At 45.1% G+C, this 12,458-nt stretch overlaps 6 protein-coding genes; 2 read left to right on the top strand and 4 right to left on the bottom strand.

Annotated features, from left to right (window-relative positions):
* Window positions 1-173: 173 nt before the first annotated feature.
* On the bottom strand, window positions 174-921 carry GSBLH_T00002415001 (Isy1-like splicing; the record flags this gene model as incomplete). The annotated part of the gene is made up of 5 exons (XM_013041420.1): window positions 174-356; window positions 389-452; window positions 485-668; window positions 703-809; window positions 839-921. 5 exons carry the CDS (start codon window positions 919-921, stop codon window positions 174-176), a joined length of 621 nt encoding a protein of 206 aa, XP_012896874.1.
* A 57-nt stretch (window positions 922-978) lies between these two features.
* GSBLH_T00002414001 (uncharacterized protein) lies at window positions 979-2,144 on the top strand (the record flags this gene model as incomplete). The annotated part of the gene is made up of 9 exons (XM_013041419.1): window positions 979-1,058; window positions 1,090-1,195; window positions 1,228-1,262; window positions 1,292-1,387; window positions 1,418-1,483; window positions 1,516-1,614; window positions 1,644-1,745; window positions 1,774-1,894; window positions 1,923-2,144. The coding sequence occupies 9 exons, from the start codon at window positions 979-981 to the stop codon at window positions 2,142-2,144; spliced, it is 927 nt and encodes a 308-aa protein (XP_012896873.1).
* A 636-nt stretch (window positions 2,145-2,780) lies between these two features.
* Window positions 2,781-3,481, bottom strand: GSBLH_T00002413001 (uncharacterized protein; the record flags this gene model as incomplete). The annotated part of the gene is made up of 2 exons (XM_013041418.1): window positions 2,781-3,139; window positions 3,172-3,481. 2 exons carry the CDS (start codon window positions 3,479-3,481, stop codon window positions 2,781-2,783), a joined length of 669 nt encoding a protein of 222 aa, XP_012896872.1.
* Window positions 3,482-4,163: 682 nt separating this feature from the next.
* Window positions 4,164-7,729, bottom strand: GSBLH_T00002412001 (uncharacterized protein; the record flags this gene model as incomplete). Its single annotated transcript, XM_013041417.1, has 2 exons — window positions 4,164-4,889; window positions 6,791-7,729. 2 exons carry the CDS (start codon window positions 7,727-7,729, stop codon window positions 4,164-4,166), a joined length of 1,665 nt encoding a protein of 554 aa, XP_012896871.1.
* Window positions 7,730-10,408: 2,679 nt separating this feature from the next.
* On the top strand, window positions 10,409-11,215 carry GSBLH_T00002411001 (uncharacterized protein; the record flags this gene model as incomplete). The annotated part of the gene is made up of 2 exons (XM_013041416.1): window positions 10,409-10,522; window positions 10,553-11,215. The coding sequence occupies 2 exons, from the start codon at window positions 10,409-10,411 to the stop codon at window positions 11,213-11,215; spliced, it is 777 nt and encodes a 258-aa protein (XP_012896870.1).
* A 330-nt stretch (window positions 11,216-11,545) lies between these two features.
* Window positions 11,546-12,303, bottom strand: GSBLH_T00002410001 (uncharacterized protein; the record flags this gene model as incomplete). XM_013041415.1 has 4 exons in its annotated part: window positions 11,546-11,841; window positions 11,881-11,974; window positions 12,009-12,090; window positions 12,125-12,303. 4 exons carry the CDS (start codon window positions 12,301-12,303, stop codon window positions 11,558-11,560), a joined length of 639 nt encoding a protein of 212 aa, XP_012896869.1. The 3' UTR covers window positions 11,546-11,557.
* Window positions 12,304-12,458: the final 155 nt, after the last annotated feature.

The raw sequence follows: 12,458 nt of genomic DNA, 5'->3' as shown, positions 1-12,458 counted from the left end.
ATATTTCAATACAGGATCAATAAATAGTTACATTGATAAATAGATAAGTTGGAATGAAATAGAATAGAAATGTTGTGAATGGATGAAATGAATTTGGCGGTTGTTTTGCCGCGTATTTGATTCTATCGATTTTTGGAATTGTAAAACACCAACAAATTTTCAACAAACAACACCTAATGTACATTGGTGGACATTTTCATCGCTTCTCTCTCCTGCCAAGCAGCTACCTCCTGTTCAATGGCTTTACCTTCCGCTTCAGCTTCCTTGATCAGCAACGAGCCATCATCTTCGTCTCTAAAACCATAGTAATCCATCGTAATCATGCTGTAGAGCTCATAACGACTCTTTTTCGGCACCTACAAAATCACAGGGAAAAGTGGAATTCCACTTCTTCTGGATCCTTTTTCATTGCTGCTCGGACTTCGGGAAGGTCTTTCGCTGCACCGTAATATCTGTTTCGTTACGGAGGACCAATATTCACTACTTATATGTGTTGCCTCCTCCAATAAACAAGGCGGAGTCAGGTTCTTCATCTTCATCGTTTTGATCAGCTGCATCACGGATTGATCCTCCCAACTCTCGAATACGACGATCCCAGTGACCTTTTGAACGAATTAACCGATTAATCTCATCGTTTAAATCTCGAATGGTGTTAGGAGGCAGATTGGCTATAGAATAAGTGGCAAATCAAATGAGCTATACGGTTGTTGATTTGACCGATCTTTTTCTGAATCTCCTTTACTACATCATTTCTCCAATACAAGCACTCAGTGGCAGTCTTGCACTCGTATGCAGAGAGAGGCCGATGCCTAAATGAAACCGAATAATGCAGGAATACGCTGTTTGACCCATTCGCATTCGGTGCACACTGGTGACCCACTTATTCATCAGTGTATGCGCTTTTTCCTGTGTTCGGGCCATTTGAACAGTACTTTAGACAAAAAGTGAAAATCCCAAATTGTTTTTTGTTTTGAATTAATGTCCTATCATTTACGGAAATGGAATGAGAGGAAGAAGAACGGACCATGCCCTGTTGTCGATAAGTTATATTATCTTCCGTATCCTGTTTTTGAGAAAATATTCTTGTAGATACGTTAAAGATAACGAGCCTGTCGCAGCTATTATGAAGAAGTTTGAAATGATGGAAAACATCAGAAAGAAAGAAGAGGATGAGAAAGAAACAAACTCCTCTAAAGTAAGTTTGTATTAGCAGTGTTTAAACTGTAGGTTACAAGAGAGCAGGAAGACTTGTATGGTGATGAGTAGTTATTTGCTTTCGTATGGATTGTAGTGGTGCATTGGGCGAAGAATCACTCCACGAGCTGTATCGTAAAATCGGTACCGTAATGGATGATCCCCAAGAAGAAAAAGCAGAACTTGGAGACGAGTTGTTCTCTTCTGGTTTCCTAACATCCAGCGATTTTCAGTACATTGAAGAAGAAGACGAAGACGATTTCATATACTTTGATGATCTTGACGATGAGTACCACGTTTCTCCTTTTCCTCACTCTGCAGCGTAATGCGAAGGCACTTACGTTACTCCAACGCATTTCGCTATGTTCTTTCCCATAGTCGCCAATTGGTCGAGACCATTTCTCCCCTCTCCGTCCCTCGGTTTCCCCGTTTCCCCATTTCTCATGTAGAAAATGCTACCGAATCGACGAAGATTCCACCGGGGACGTTTCGCTCCATCCCATCGGTGAAACCACCGTTCCGTACCCCTATCTCTACATTCGCGTCCCAGCGTACCTCCGTTTCCACGTTTCTCCGTAGAACGATTCCTTCGACGCTCTGTCGCACGGTTCTTCCCTATACTCCGCCCAATTCCCCCACGGTTCTCTACACTCCGGACCCGCTTCGCTTCAACTTCCTCTCCCTGAACAAGCAGTTCAACGTTTCCCCCGTTTCTCCCTTTGAGCTAGGTGATTTTCTTCGATATCCCTACCGATTTTGACGTGCTTCGTCTTCGCACTGTCCATTTGCCCCGCGCGCTGATCGCGGAAGGCTTCGTTTTGATTTGGGCGGACTACTCCACGCTCTCTACGCTCCTCGACCTCTTCGAAAGCAAGGGCTTCTTCTACGTGGAGAATCTATCGATGATCTATCCTCACACGGAGGATTCGCCGGCTGTTTGGAAGGCGTGATGAATGAGAGATAGACGCAAACGTCGCTGCTGCGGTCGCGGAAGCGAATGCTGCTGCTGCTTCGGCGAGGCAGAATGGTCGGGAAGGGGAACATTGTGTTCGACCCGGTGGATCTGCGCCATCAGCGCACGGTGGACGTGGTGTTCGCGGCGTACAGCGAGAATCCGAGTAGAGCAAAGCGAGGAGTGCGAGGTAGACTCGTTGATGCAGCAGAGCGTGTATTCGATGATCGAGACGCTGGTTCCGCGCGGTGAAGACGGAGGGCTGAAGAACCGCAACGAATATCTGCAAGTGTTCGGCAAAGGAAGCAATGGACGGCCGCACTGGGTCGTGATCCTCGAACAGCCATGCTCTGTTTGTAACAAACACTCGAATACAGGTGGGAAGGGGCTCGCTCCATCTCCGGTTCCATCGCGATGGGCTCGGGATGCGAAGGCACGGACTCGATGGGAGGAATGATAATGAGATTGGGGTGGGCGACTTGCTGCTCGTTGAGAAGATCCAAATCGACGTGATCCATCTGCGTCACAAACAAATCAGGCTTCTCTTGTATCAACGGGTTGGGCTGGATAATCGGCTTGGAGGATTGGGCCAACGTTTCCCTATCGATCATTCGTTCAAGAGCAATAGTACTGGTCATACAGAGCCTTCTTTGACTTCGGAATTCGACCCAAAATGATCATATGATCCTTTCGATACTGCGCATTCTCCAGCTTCAACGCTTTGTTGCTCTCCAAAACCGCGTGCAAATGGCTCTCCATCTTCTCTAATCGCTCCTAAACTTCGCAAAACACAAACAAGCAACACCTTATTCCGCTGAAGAACCTTCAGGTATTTCTCACGAAGCTGCTGCTCCACCTGAGATTCGGTTCCTTTGCTGTTGTGCCAGACCGCTTGATGCTTGCGAAGACTTTTGACTGACGAGAAACAGCGATTACAATTATTTATCTTACATTTATAGGGCTCCTCCTCCTCATGTAGACGACGATGGGCGTCTAGCAATCAAAAATGTAAAAAAAAAGTTCACCTAAATAGTCCCGAGACTTGAATGTTTTGTCACAACCGGGATGAGGGCATTTATATGGTTTGGTGTGATCATGGCTGCTCGCGTGGCGCTTTAGGCCGCATTTTTCGGAAAAACTCTTCCCACAGCCGGGGTAATTACACTTAAACGGCTTCTCTTTTGTATGAGTACGAATATGGCGAGTAAGCCCCCACTGTGAATCAAAGGACTTTCCACAGCCATCAAAAGAACACTGAAATACCTTGGGTCGTCGGCGCTTAGAATCTGTATTTACTTTTTGAATTGGAACATCTGCTATATCTTGTACAATCATTTGTGCCGGGAAAGACGTGAGGGCAGCATTAGGCAAGGGCTGAATTCCAGGCAAATCACTTGGAACCACGATCTTTCCGGCTTGGTGGTCATATCCACTGGCTACGCCAATGGAGGAAGGCAATCCCACAATTCCTGAAGTTTGAATAGGTACAGCTGAGTTCTCTTCGTTATTTACATAATCCGTCGAAAAATCATAACCTTGGTTCCTAAAATCGTAAATCTGTCAGAAAATCGAATACATTAGCCTCCTCTGCTTGTTGCTCAACTTCTGGTGATCTGCTTCTGAATCTGACTACTCTCTACGGTTTGACCCCTGTCACAGCCGAATATGAAGTAACAATGCGTGCCCAGAAAACCGCGGTTTCAAACAAACAATCCATTTAGGGACAATTTACATTAACTTGTATCCATCTTGTGCTCACTACGTACGGGTTCGGCATATCTCCTGCAACGGGGTCATAGGTCACATAGAAATTCAGGCGTACCCAGTATACCGAACCTAGACTTTAGAATTTATGAAGAAAAAGTACCTCTTGCCACGTTCACCGTGTATGTGGGAGGACAACTGGTGCTCGTACAATTCGGAATCTCATAGCTGGTGCTGGGAGTTTCTTGAGTCGTAGTCTGTACAGGAGCGATCGACACGGTGACCCTATGTATGATCCATCTATCTTTTGCCCCTACTTGTTCACTGTACCCAGGTTAAGCAAGGACTGGAAGCTCGGAATCGTCACTTCAATTGCACACGACGTGCTGGAAGCACGAGGAAGCAATGCCATGGAGGCTTCTATCGTCTGCGTGAGACGCTGTTCTGCCAGCAGAGAAGGCGCGGGACCGGTAGCTCCAGTCACTCCAGGCTCTCCGCTTGGTCCCATCGGTCCTTGTGGTCCAGGCTCTCCGCTCGGTCCCTGCTCTCCAGTCACACCCGGATCACCCGAAGGTCCCATCGGTCCAGAGGGTCCAGAGGGTCCAGTCGGTCCAGTGGGTCCAGTAGGACCGGGTTCTCCAGAAGGTCCTTGTGTTCCGGGTTCTCCAGAAGGTCCAGTAGGTCCAGGCTCTCCCGTGTATCCAGGCTCACCAGAGGGTCCAGTAGGTCCAGGCTCTCCGGACGGACCAGGCTCTCCAGAGGGTCCTTGCTCTCCCATTTCTCCCACATCTCCTTCAATACCGGGCACTCCACTGGGACCAGGCTCTCCAGATGGACCGGGCTCTCCAGAGGGTCCAGTCGGTCCAGCAGGTCCAGCCCGTCCGTCCGCTCCTGCAGGACCGCGCGGTCCCATGCGTCCTTGCACTCCTACATCACCAGGCTCTCCGCTGGGTCCTTCCTCACCAGTGGGTCCGGTAGGTCCGACAGGTCCAGTGGGCCCAGTGGGTCCGACGGGTCCGCGAGGACCGGGCGGGCAGTTCTTGCAGGGAGTGGGTCCGATCGAAGGAGTGGGGACGGGAGAAGTGGGGACGGGAGTGGTGGGGAGAGTGGAGGGCGTCGGGAAGGGAGTGAGAGTGGGGTCTGGAGAACAGAACTGCTCTTGAATGATCTCTCCGTTGAGGCACTTGAAGCCCATTTCCACATCGAAGAAGCTCGGAACGGTGTTGTTGCAGGTGGCATAGGCATCGGTGCACTGGTTGTAGACGATGTTTCGGTTAGCGTCCACACAGCGCTTATCACAGAAGTCGCACTTTTTATCGTCCAGAATCACATCACAACTCGTAGCATACACAAAGCCACCGTTCTTACACTTCATAAAGGGAGGAGCGGCCACTGGATAGGTCGTGAGACCGTTCACACACATTATGAAATAGCTTGTCGCCTCGTTCGGCTGTGCTTGATAGCCGAACTCCGTGATACACTGAAGCCCATTGAAGCTGCACCGATGAATCACTTCGAAACAGCTGCAGTTGTCACATGTCTCGATCTTTCCCTGCAGGCAAAGATTTCCTTGACCCACATACGTCGGAATCGAAAGGATTCCATTGGTGCAGGTACGATACCACTCTTGGCAACCCTCGTTCGTGAACACACCGTTGACGTTAAGGCAGCGAATTCCATCGAACGTACAGGAATCGTCACCATCCGGGGCAGGAGGGCTATTGGGAGCAATAATGCCCATTCCGTTGTAGCAACGGACTCCAGGAGCCACAGGGAGCGGATAGGTAGGAGTACCATCGATACACTCCACGTAGTAATCCGTAAACGTATCGTTCACGATCTGTCCATTATTAGTCACACACCGAGCTCCCAGGAACGAGCAAGTGGGAGGCGGACACACAGAAGAGTTAACCATAGCTCCATCCAGACATCTCGAATCGGGGTCAACTCGAGTAGGGATAGAGACAACACCACCTTCGCAAGTAACGTAATAATTCGTGCAAGCTCCCGTAATCATCTCTCCCAGACTGTTGGTGCAACGCATCCCAGTGAAGGAGCACTTGGTGGAAGCACTATACGAGCAATAGGGAGACTCGATCTGCTGTCCAGCAAAGCACTTGTATCCTTCTGGTACAGGAATGGGCAGAGACCACACCGTTCCATTCAAAATGGATATGTAGTCAGAACAACGCTGCGTCTCGTCCTGTCCTAAACTGTTGACACACTTTACTTCTGAAGCGTAGCCTAAAAATAAGCCGTGCAAATCAACCCTACTCAAAGCAGCACAGATCAGAAAGATATGGAATAACACTTTGAATTTCATAAAAAGAATGAGATTCATAATGTAGTATGGAATATGGATAGTGTCAATTGAAAGACTTGAGATCTTCGCTTTTCAAACGAAGACGAAGAAACTCATGACAAAACGAAACTCCAGGACTCACTAAGGACGAAGAATTCATGGGAAATCGAATTGAAGAGTACTTGTCAAACAAACAACAATTAAGCACTAAGATCAACAGGATTTGACCATCCGGAGTACAACACAACAGGACCGCTATCAGGAAGGGTGAATTCCAGGCGAACACGAGCTGAGCACAATTCTGTGGTGTTTGTGAGTTCTATATGTTATTTCCTTCTCAAGTCATTTACGGTAGCTGATGCCGATAGTATTGGGGCACGAAGAATTGGTGCAAGGCCACGACTCTCCTCCAATGTTCGATGGATCTGCGCTGCAGCTGTATTCCACGTAACGTCTAGGGTGCAATTCCAATTCGCCACCTACTCGAAAGGATACGACAGAGGACCGAAGAGTTCCTGCGGATCTGTATGAGTCACCAGCACAGCCTGGTTCGTTCCATTCTTCACATTATCCAGTCGAGAGTCTTCCAAGAAGGTCGAGGCGGCCAAATAGAATTCGAACAGCGTAGTATTGGTAACAGGACCGGTCGCTCCAGTTGCTCCCGGCTCTCCCGTCGGACCAGTCGCTCCGGTCGCTCCGGTAACACCCGGCTCTCCAGTGGGTCCGGTGGGTCCAGTAGGTCCAATCGGTCCAGTCGGTCCCGTCGCTCCGGTGCTTCCAGTGGCTCCGGCGGGTCCAGTCGGTCCCGTCGCGGTGAAGTTGCTTCTCTGCATGGCGAAGTCCACAGCGGACAATCCAGTCGGTCCAGTCGGTCCAGTCGGTCCCGTCGCTCCGGTCGGTCCCATCGGTCCCATCGGTCCTCTCGGTCCAGTCGGTCCAGTCCGTCCCACAAAGCCGCGTGGTCCCCGCAAGCCCGGCTCTCCGGTCGGTCCCGTGGGACCCTGCGGACCCTGCGGACCGGGCGATCCAGCCACTCCCTGACTTCCCGTAATACCCGTAGGACCGGTCGGACCCGTGGGACCCGTGGCTCCCGGCTCACCGGTGGCTCCCGGCTCACCGCTCGGACCGTGCTCTCCCATAGGACCTTGAATACCCTTATGACCGGGAACTCCTCGGATTCCACGCGCTCCCATGGGACCTGCAGGACCCGTGGGACCCGTAGCTCCGGTAGGACCACGAGGACACTCGGGACAATCAGGATCGACAGGGCAGAATCCGGAGGGAATGATCGAATCGCGGAAGCACTGGTAGTTGCTGGGAGTTTCCTGGATGCCCGAAGTAACGCCATCCACGCAGGACACATAGTAGCTGGTGCACTTTGCGTCCTCGAAGAGGCCGTTGTTGTTCACGCAGCGCACGCGGCAGAAATCGCAGCTGCCGAAAGTGAACTTCTGGCAGAGAGACATGGGGATAAACGCGCTGTTGTAGCAGGAATAGCCAGCAGGAACGGCTTCGACGGTGGTCGTCACGCCGTTGTTGCAACCGTAGTAGTATGCGGTGCATTCGTTCTCGACCATGGATCCGTATTGCGTGGTACAGATGATTTCGGACTGCGAGCATGCCTTCACGCCTGGGTTACAATCGATGAGCTCGTCCTGAATGAACACACCATTGAAGCAGACAGAACCCGCAGGCACTTCGATGGGATCGGTAACCTTACCGTCCTCGCAGAGAACGTAATGCTTCAAAGCGATGTCGCGACGCACTTGGCCACGAATATCCACACAACGAACACCCACGAAGTCGCAGATATCGTTGCTCAGGACACTTTCACAATCTTGGAGCATCACAGCTTGTCCATTCAAGCAAGCACGTCGATATCCCACTTGAATAGGCTCTGAAAGAATTCCACTCGAGCAGGTAATAAAGTTTGTAGTACACTCGTTTTGGGCAGGAACATAGAAAGCATTCACACACTGAATTCCATTGAATGAGCACTCTGGCTGAACGCACTCGGATGAGCGAATCATTTGGCCATTAAAACAACTCATTCCACCTATCTCTCAAAACCAATTTGAAAAGCTCACTGATAACATTGATAGGAGAAGAGAGGAATCCGTTCTGGCACAGCACAATTCTACTATTCAAACTGATCGAAAGGTCTACTGAGATGTACAGGCCGTATTCGTGATCACCGAGTTCGAATCAATGCAGCGGAAGCCAGTGAACGTACACTCCGGCTCGGGAGGCATTTCTCCGCAGTACGAAGCCGGCAGAATGGTATTCAGGTAACAAATTTTCTCATCTGGAACAAGCATAGGCTCGGACCACTGTCCCGTTTGGCACTTTTGATATAATCTACTACGTCTATCCACCACAGGGTCTCCCATAAGATTCACACATCGTATGGTTCCGATAGAACAACCTAGACATTTGAGAGATATTTGAAAAGCCAACATTCTGTACAATCCAATTCACAAGGGATGGATAAGACGGCCGTAATTCCGATTATTAATAACAACGGCAATAACATATCAAAATAGTGAACCTATAGATAGTTTTATAATAGATATATTGACAGGTATATCTGAAGAAATCAATCCACTTCGCAGCTTCGTGTCAAACATTCTTTCAAATTACTTTTCATTCATTCCATTTCATTCAATATTCAAATATCACTCCATTTTAAACAACCATTCGTTTTTACTTTATATTACTTTCATATCTCATATGCAACAACAAACAACAAACAACAACATCATTAACAAAACTTTACAATTCAATTCACTTTACAACGAAGGCTTTATTGTTCCTTTGTTTTCTTTCTCCATAAACTTTATATATTCACGCTCTATATCTCATTTCCATTCCATTACTTTTCACCTTTACGCGGAATTCGTTTTATATCGCGTTTCAATATCCAAAAGATTCCAAACTCAAACACCTTTTACTTACATCACGAAAACAATCGTTACACTCATTATTATGCTTATTGTGTGGACCGCTATCGTTATCATTTTCACTGTGCTTATTTCTTTCAAAAACACAAGTTCCACAATCGGATATACAAACATCGACACCATCGACACTACCAACAAAATCAAACACTATTGTCAAGGAACCATTTTATATATCGTATACACACACATACACATACACATACACATATACATACACATACACTATTATCATTCAATTCATTGTTCTATTAAGGATATTGCTATGTATAATTTCAAACAATAGCGATATGACCATATCAACACCAACACTCCAATCAATACATTCAAAACTCCACATATCAAATACAAATACGATTTGTCAATACATAATAATACCAAAAGCGATATACAACATAACAAGTTCAAATACAACAAGAGTCGACATGTTCTTGTTATTGATATTAGACTCACTAGCTCTAATTGAAGAATCCTATTTCATTATTACACTACTTTACTTACGGGTCAAAATCGACAAGTCCTGCTTCGATTTCAAAACTCTCCATATTATCTCCATCTTTATCCGGAGGAATTATTACACCTTCAACCACAGCACCATTTTCACTCTTTAACACTTCTCCTTCCACTGCTAGATCGTTCATTTCGTCGACATTCATTCCATTATTTCTATTTATTATGCTTTCATTTCGATATACTACACTTCGACTGCTTCGATGAATCCATTCGAATTTATATTTCCATTATTACCATTACTTTCTCTATATTATCATTTGCATATTTAGAGCTTCGTACACTACAATTCCATTCAACACTTCAACACTCTCTCCAATACTTCTTGGACTCGATGCCTCCACTATTACAACTCCTCGATTTTCACTCATATTCTTTTACTATCAAAATTGTTTGTTTTCCAATTTGTGTTTTCGATTTCAACACATTATTAGTTTGTTTCAATCATTATTATTATTATATTCTATATTCATATCTATATTATATCCATATTCATTCTATTCGGGATTACTTGTTCGTTTGTTTATTCGTTCGTTTGTTCATTCGTTCATTCATTCTTTCATTCTTTCATTCTTTCATTCATTCTTTCATTCTTTCACTTTTCATATTCCAATCACCCTATTTTTACAATTCCAAAAATCGATAGAATCAAATACGCGGCAAAACAACCGCCAAATTCATTTCATCCATTCACAACATTTCTATTCTATTCCATTCCAACTTATCTATTTATCAATGTAACTATTTATTGATTCTATATTGAAATATACTCACAATAGTATAGAAAGAATGTTCGAAGCAAGACTTGCCCAAGGAAACATTTTGAAGCTAATAATCGATGCAATGAAGGATTTAGTATCGGATGCGAACTTTGAATGTTCGGATAACGAGATAGCTGTTCAAGTAGTGTTGTTTTAATGAAACGATGAATAGGCAATGGATTCGTCTCATGTATCGCTGATAACGCTTTGTCTACGTAAGGAGGGCTTCACTCATTATCGTTGTGACCAAACACTAACAATGGGACTTCGAATGAGCTCAATAGCTAAAATATTGAAGTGTGCTGACGGAGGGGATATGATATCACTGAAAGCTGAAGATGAAGGTGACACTTTGATTTTGGAATTTGAGAACGAGAATGCTGATCGTATAAGCAATTTTGAATTGAAATTGATCGATTTGGACGCAGAGCATTTGGATATTCCTGAAGAAGAAAGTCAATCTGTGATAAGTATGAATTCGAGTGAATTCCAACGTTTGTGTCGCGATTTGGGTACACTTGGAGATTCTTGTTGTATCAGTGTAACGAAAGAAGGAGTTCGTTTCAGTGTTGATGGTGATATTGGTAAAGGAAGTGTGACGCTTCGTCAAGGTGAAAGTATGGAAGGTAAGAACGGTGTTTCGATCGACATGAAAGAAGCAATCGAACAAAAGTTTGCTCTTCGTTATTTGATAATGTTTACGAAAGCGAGTTCGTTATCTGAGCGTGTGAAGCTTACATTAACAAACGAAATGCCATTGAAAGTGGAATACACGATCGAAGGTTTAGGTAATCTCTGTTTCTATTTGGCTCCTAAAATGGATGGAGACAATTAGAAAGAATGAGTGATGATGATAATAACTGGAGTTCGAATGAATGAATGAATGAATGAATGAATGAATGAGTAACTAATTCCGACTAAAGATAAACAAACAAAACAAAGAAAGAAAACAAACAAAGAAAAAGAAAAGGTAAAGGATAATTGTATAGTAAATTGTTTGTTTTGTAAATATAGTTTAGAGATGGAACGATTGAGATTTTTAAAGAAATTGAAAGTATCGGAGCGGGAAACAAAGAAGATATTCTCATTTGAGTCCCTTCTATTCTATTCTATTCTATTCATTCATTCAATTACAATCGATCCAAGAATCCAACAAACAATCCAACAATCGCTTCCATCACTTCCATTTCGAATAATCGTTTTGATAGAACGAGATTTCTCGCCCTTCCAGTCCATTATCGCGCAATATTCCCTCCACTCGCTCTTTCAATACATTGCGGAAACCTTCGTCGTTCCACTCACGGAACCAAATCTCAATTCGGTGGTTGATTTGTTTCTTATACGGAACCGATTTGTCAACCACACGAGCGCCCGTTATGTTATCCCCATCGTCAAGACTTTCACCGATCAGACTCAGAACCACTGTTTCCCAAACATCCGACAACTTCGCGTGATCCTCTTCTACACAATTACTATTATCATTACCAACAACTATCATACTTCCAAATAATACACGCATATTACCTCCTCGACGGTTCTGAGCGTCTTCGTACTTTGGCTCAACTCCTTCCTTGAATAGACACTGGCTCTGGATCTAATATTCATTATCCATTACCATTCAAAACTACTTTGTACTTTCGACTTCCTTCGCCAGGATTTCTTTCGTCATTTCGGATTACAATCTTTTCATTACCGTCAAAGAATACATCCCTAGATACATCAAATGCGAATACGACAAGAATACGAAATGCGCGGAAGCTTGTTCCAATAACCCCAAAAATCTTCGATCGTGTTGAATGAACAGATCTTCTCAAACGAACTCTCATAATCGCGAGCTTTATCAGCTTTCTCTTCCTGTTGATATTGTTCAGATATAACCCATGTATTCTGTAACAAATGGAGTTCTTCTGCAGTATCAGCCATGATAGGAAATGTTTTAAAATAAGTTTGTAGTAGTTTTTTGTTGAAGAATATGGAATGTGATTATTTCTTAATATCACAGTATTCACATCATGAATATGATACTATTATTACACTATGGTTTCAGATTTGGATAATTCCCATTCAAGAGTATTGAT

This window comes from Blastocystis hominis, assembly GCF_000151665.1.
Source record: "Blastocystis hominis, Singapore isolate B (sub-type 7) whole genome shotgun sequence assembly, scaffold_20".
Lineage (NCBI taxonomy): Eukaryota > Bigyra > Opalinata > Blastocystidae > Blastocystis > Blastocystis hominis.
This window is presented reverse-complemented; position numbering and strand designations above follow the sequence as displayed.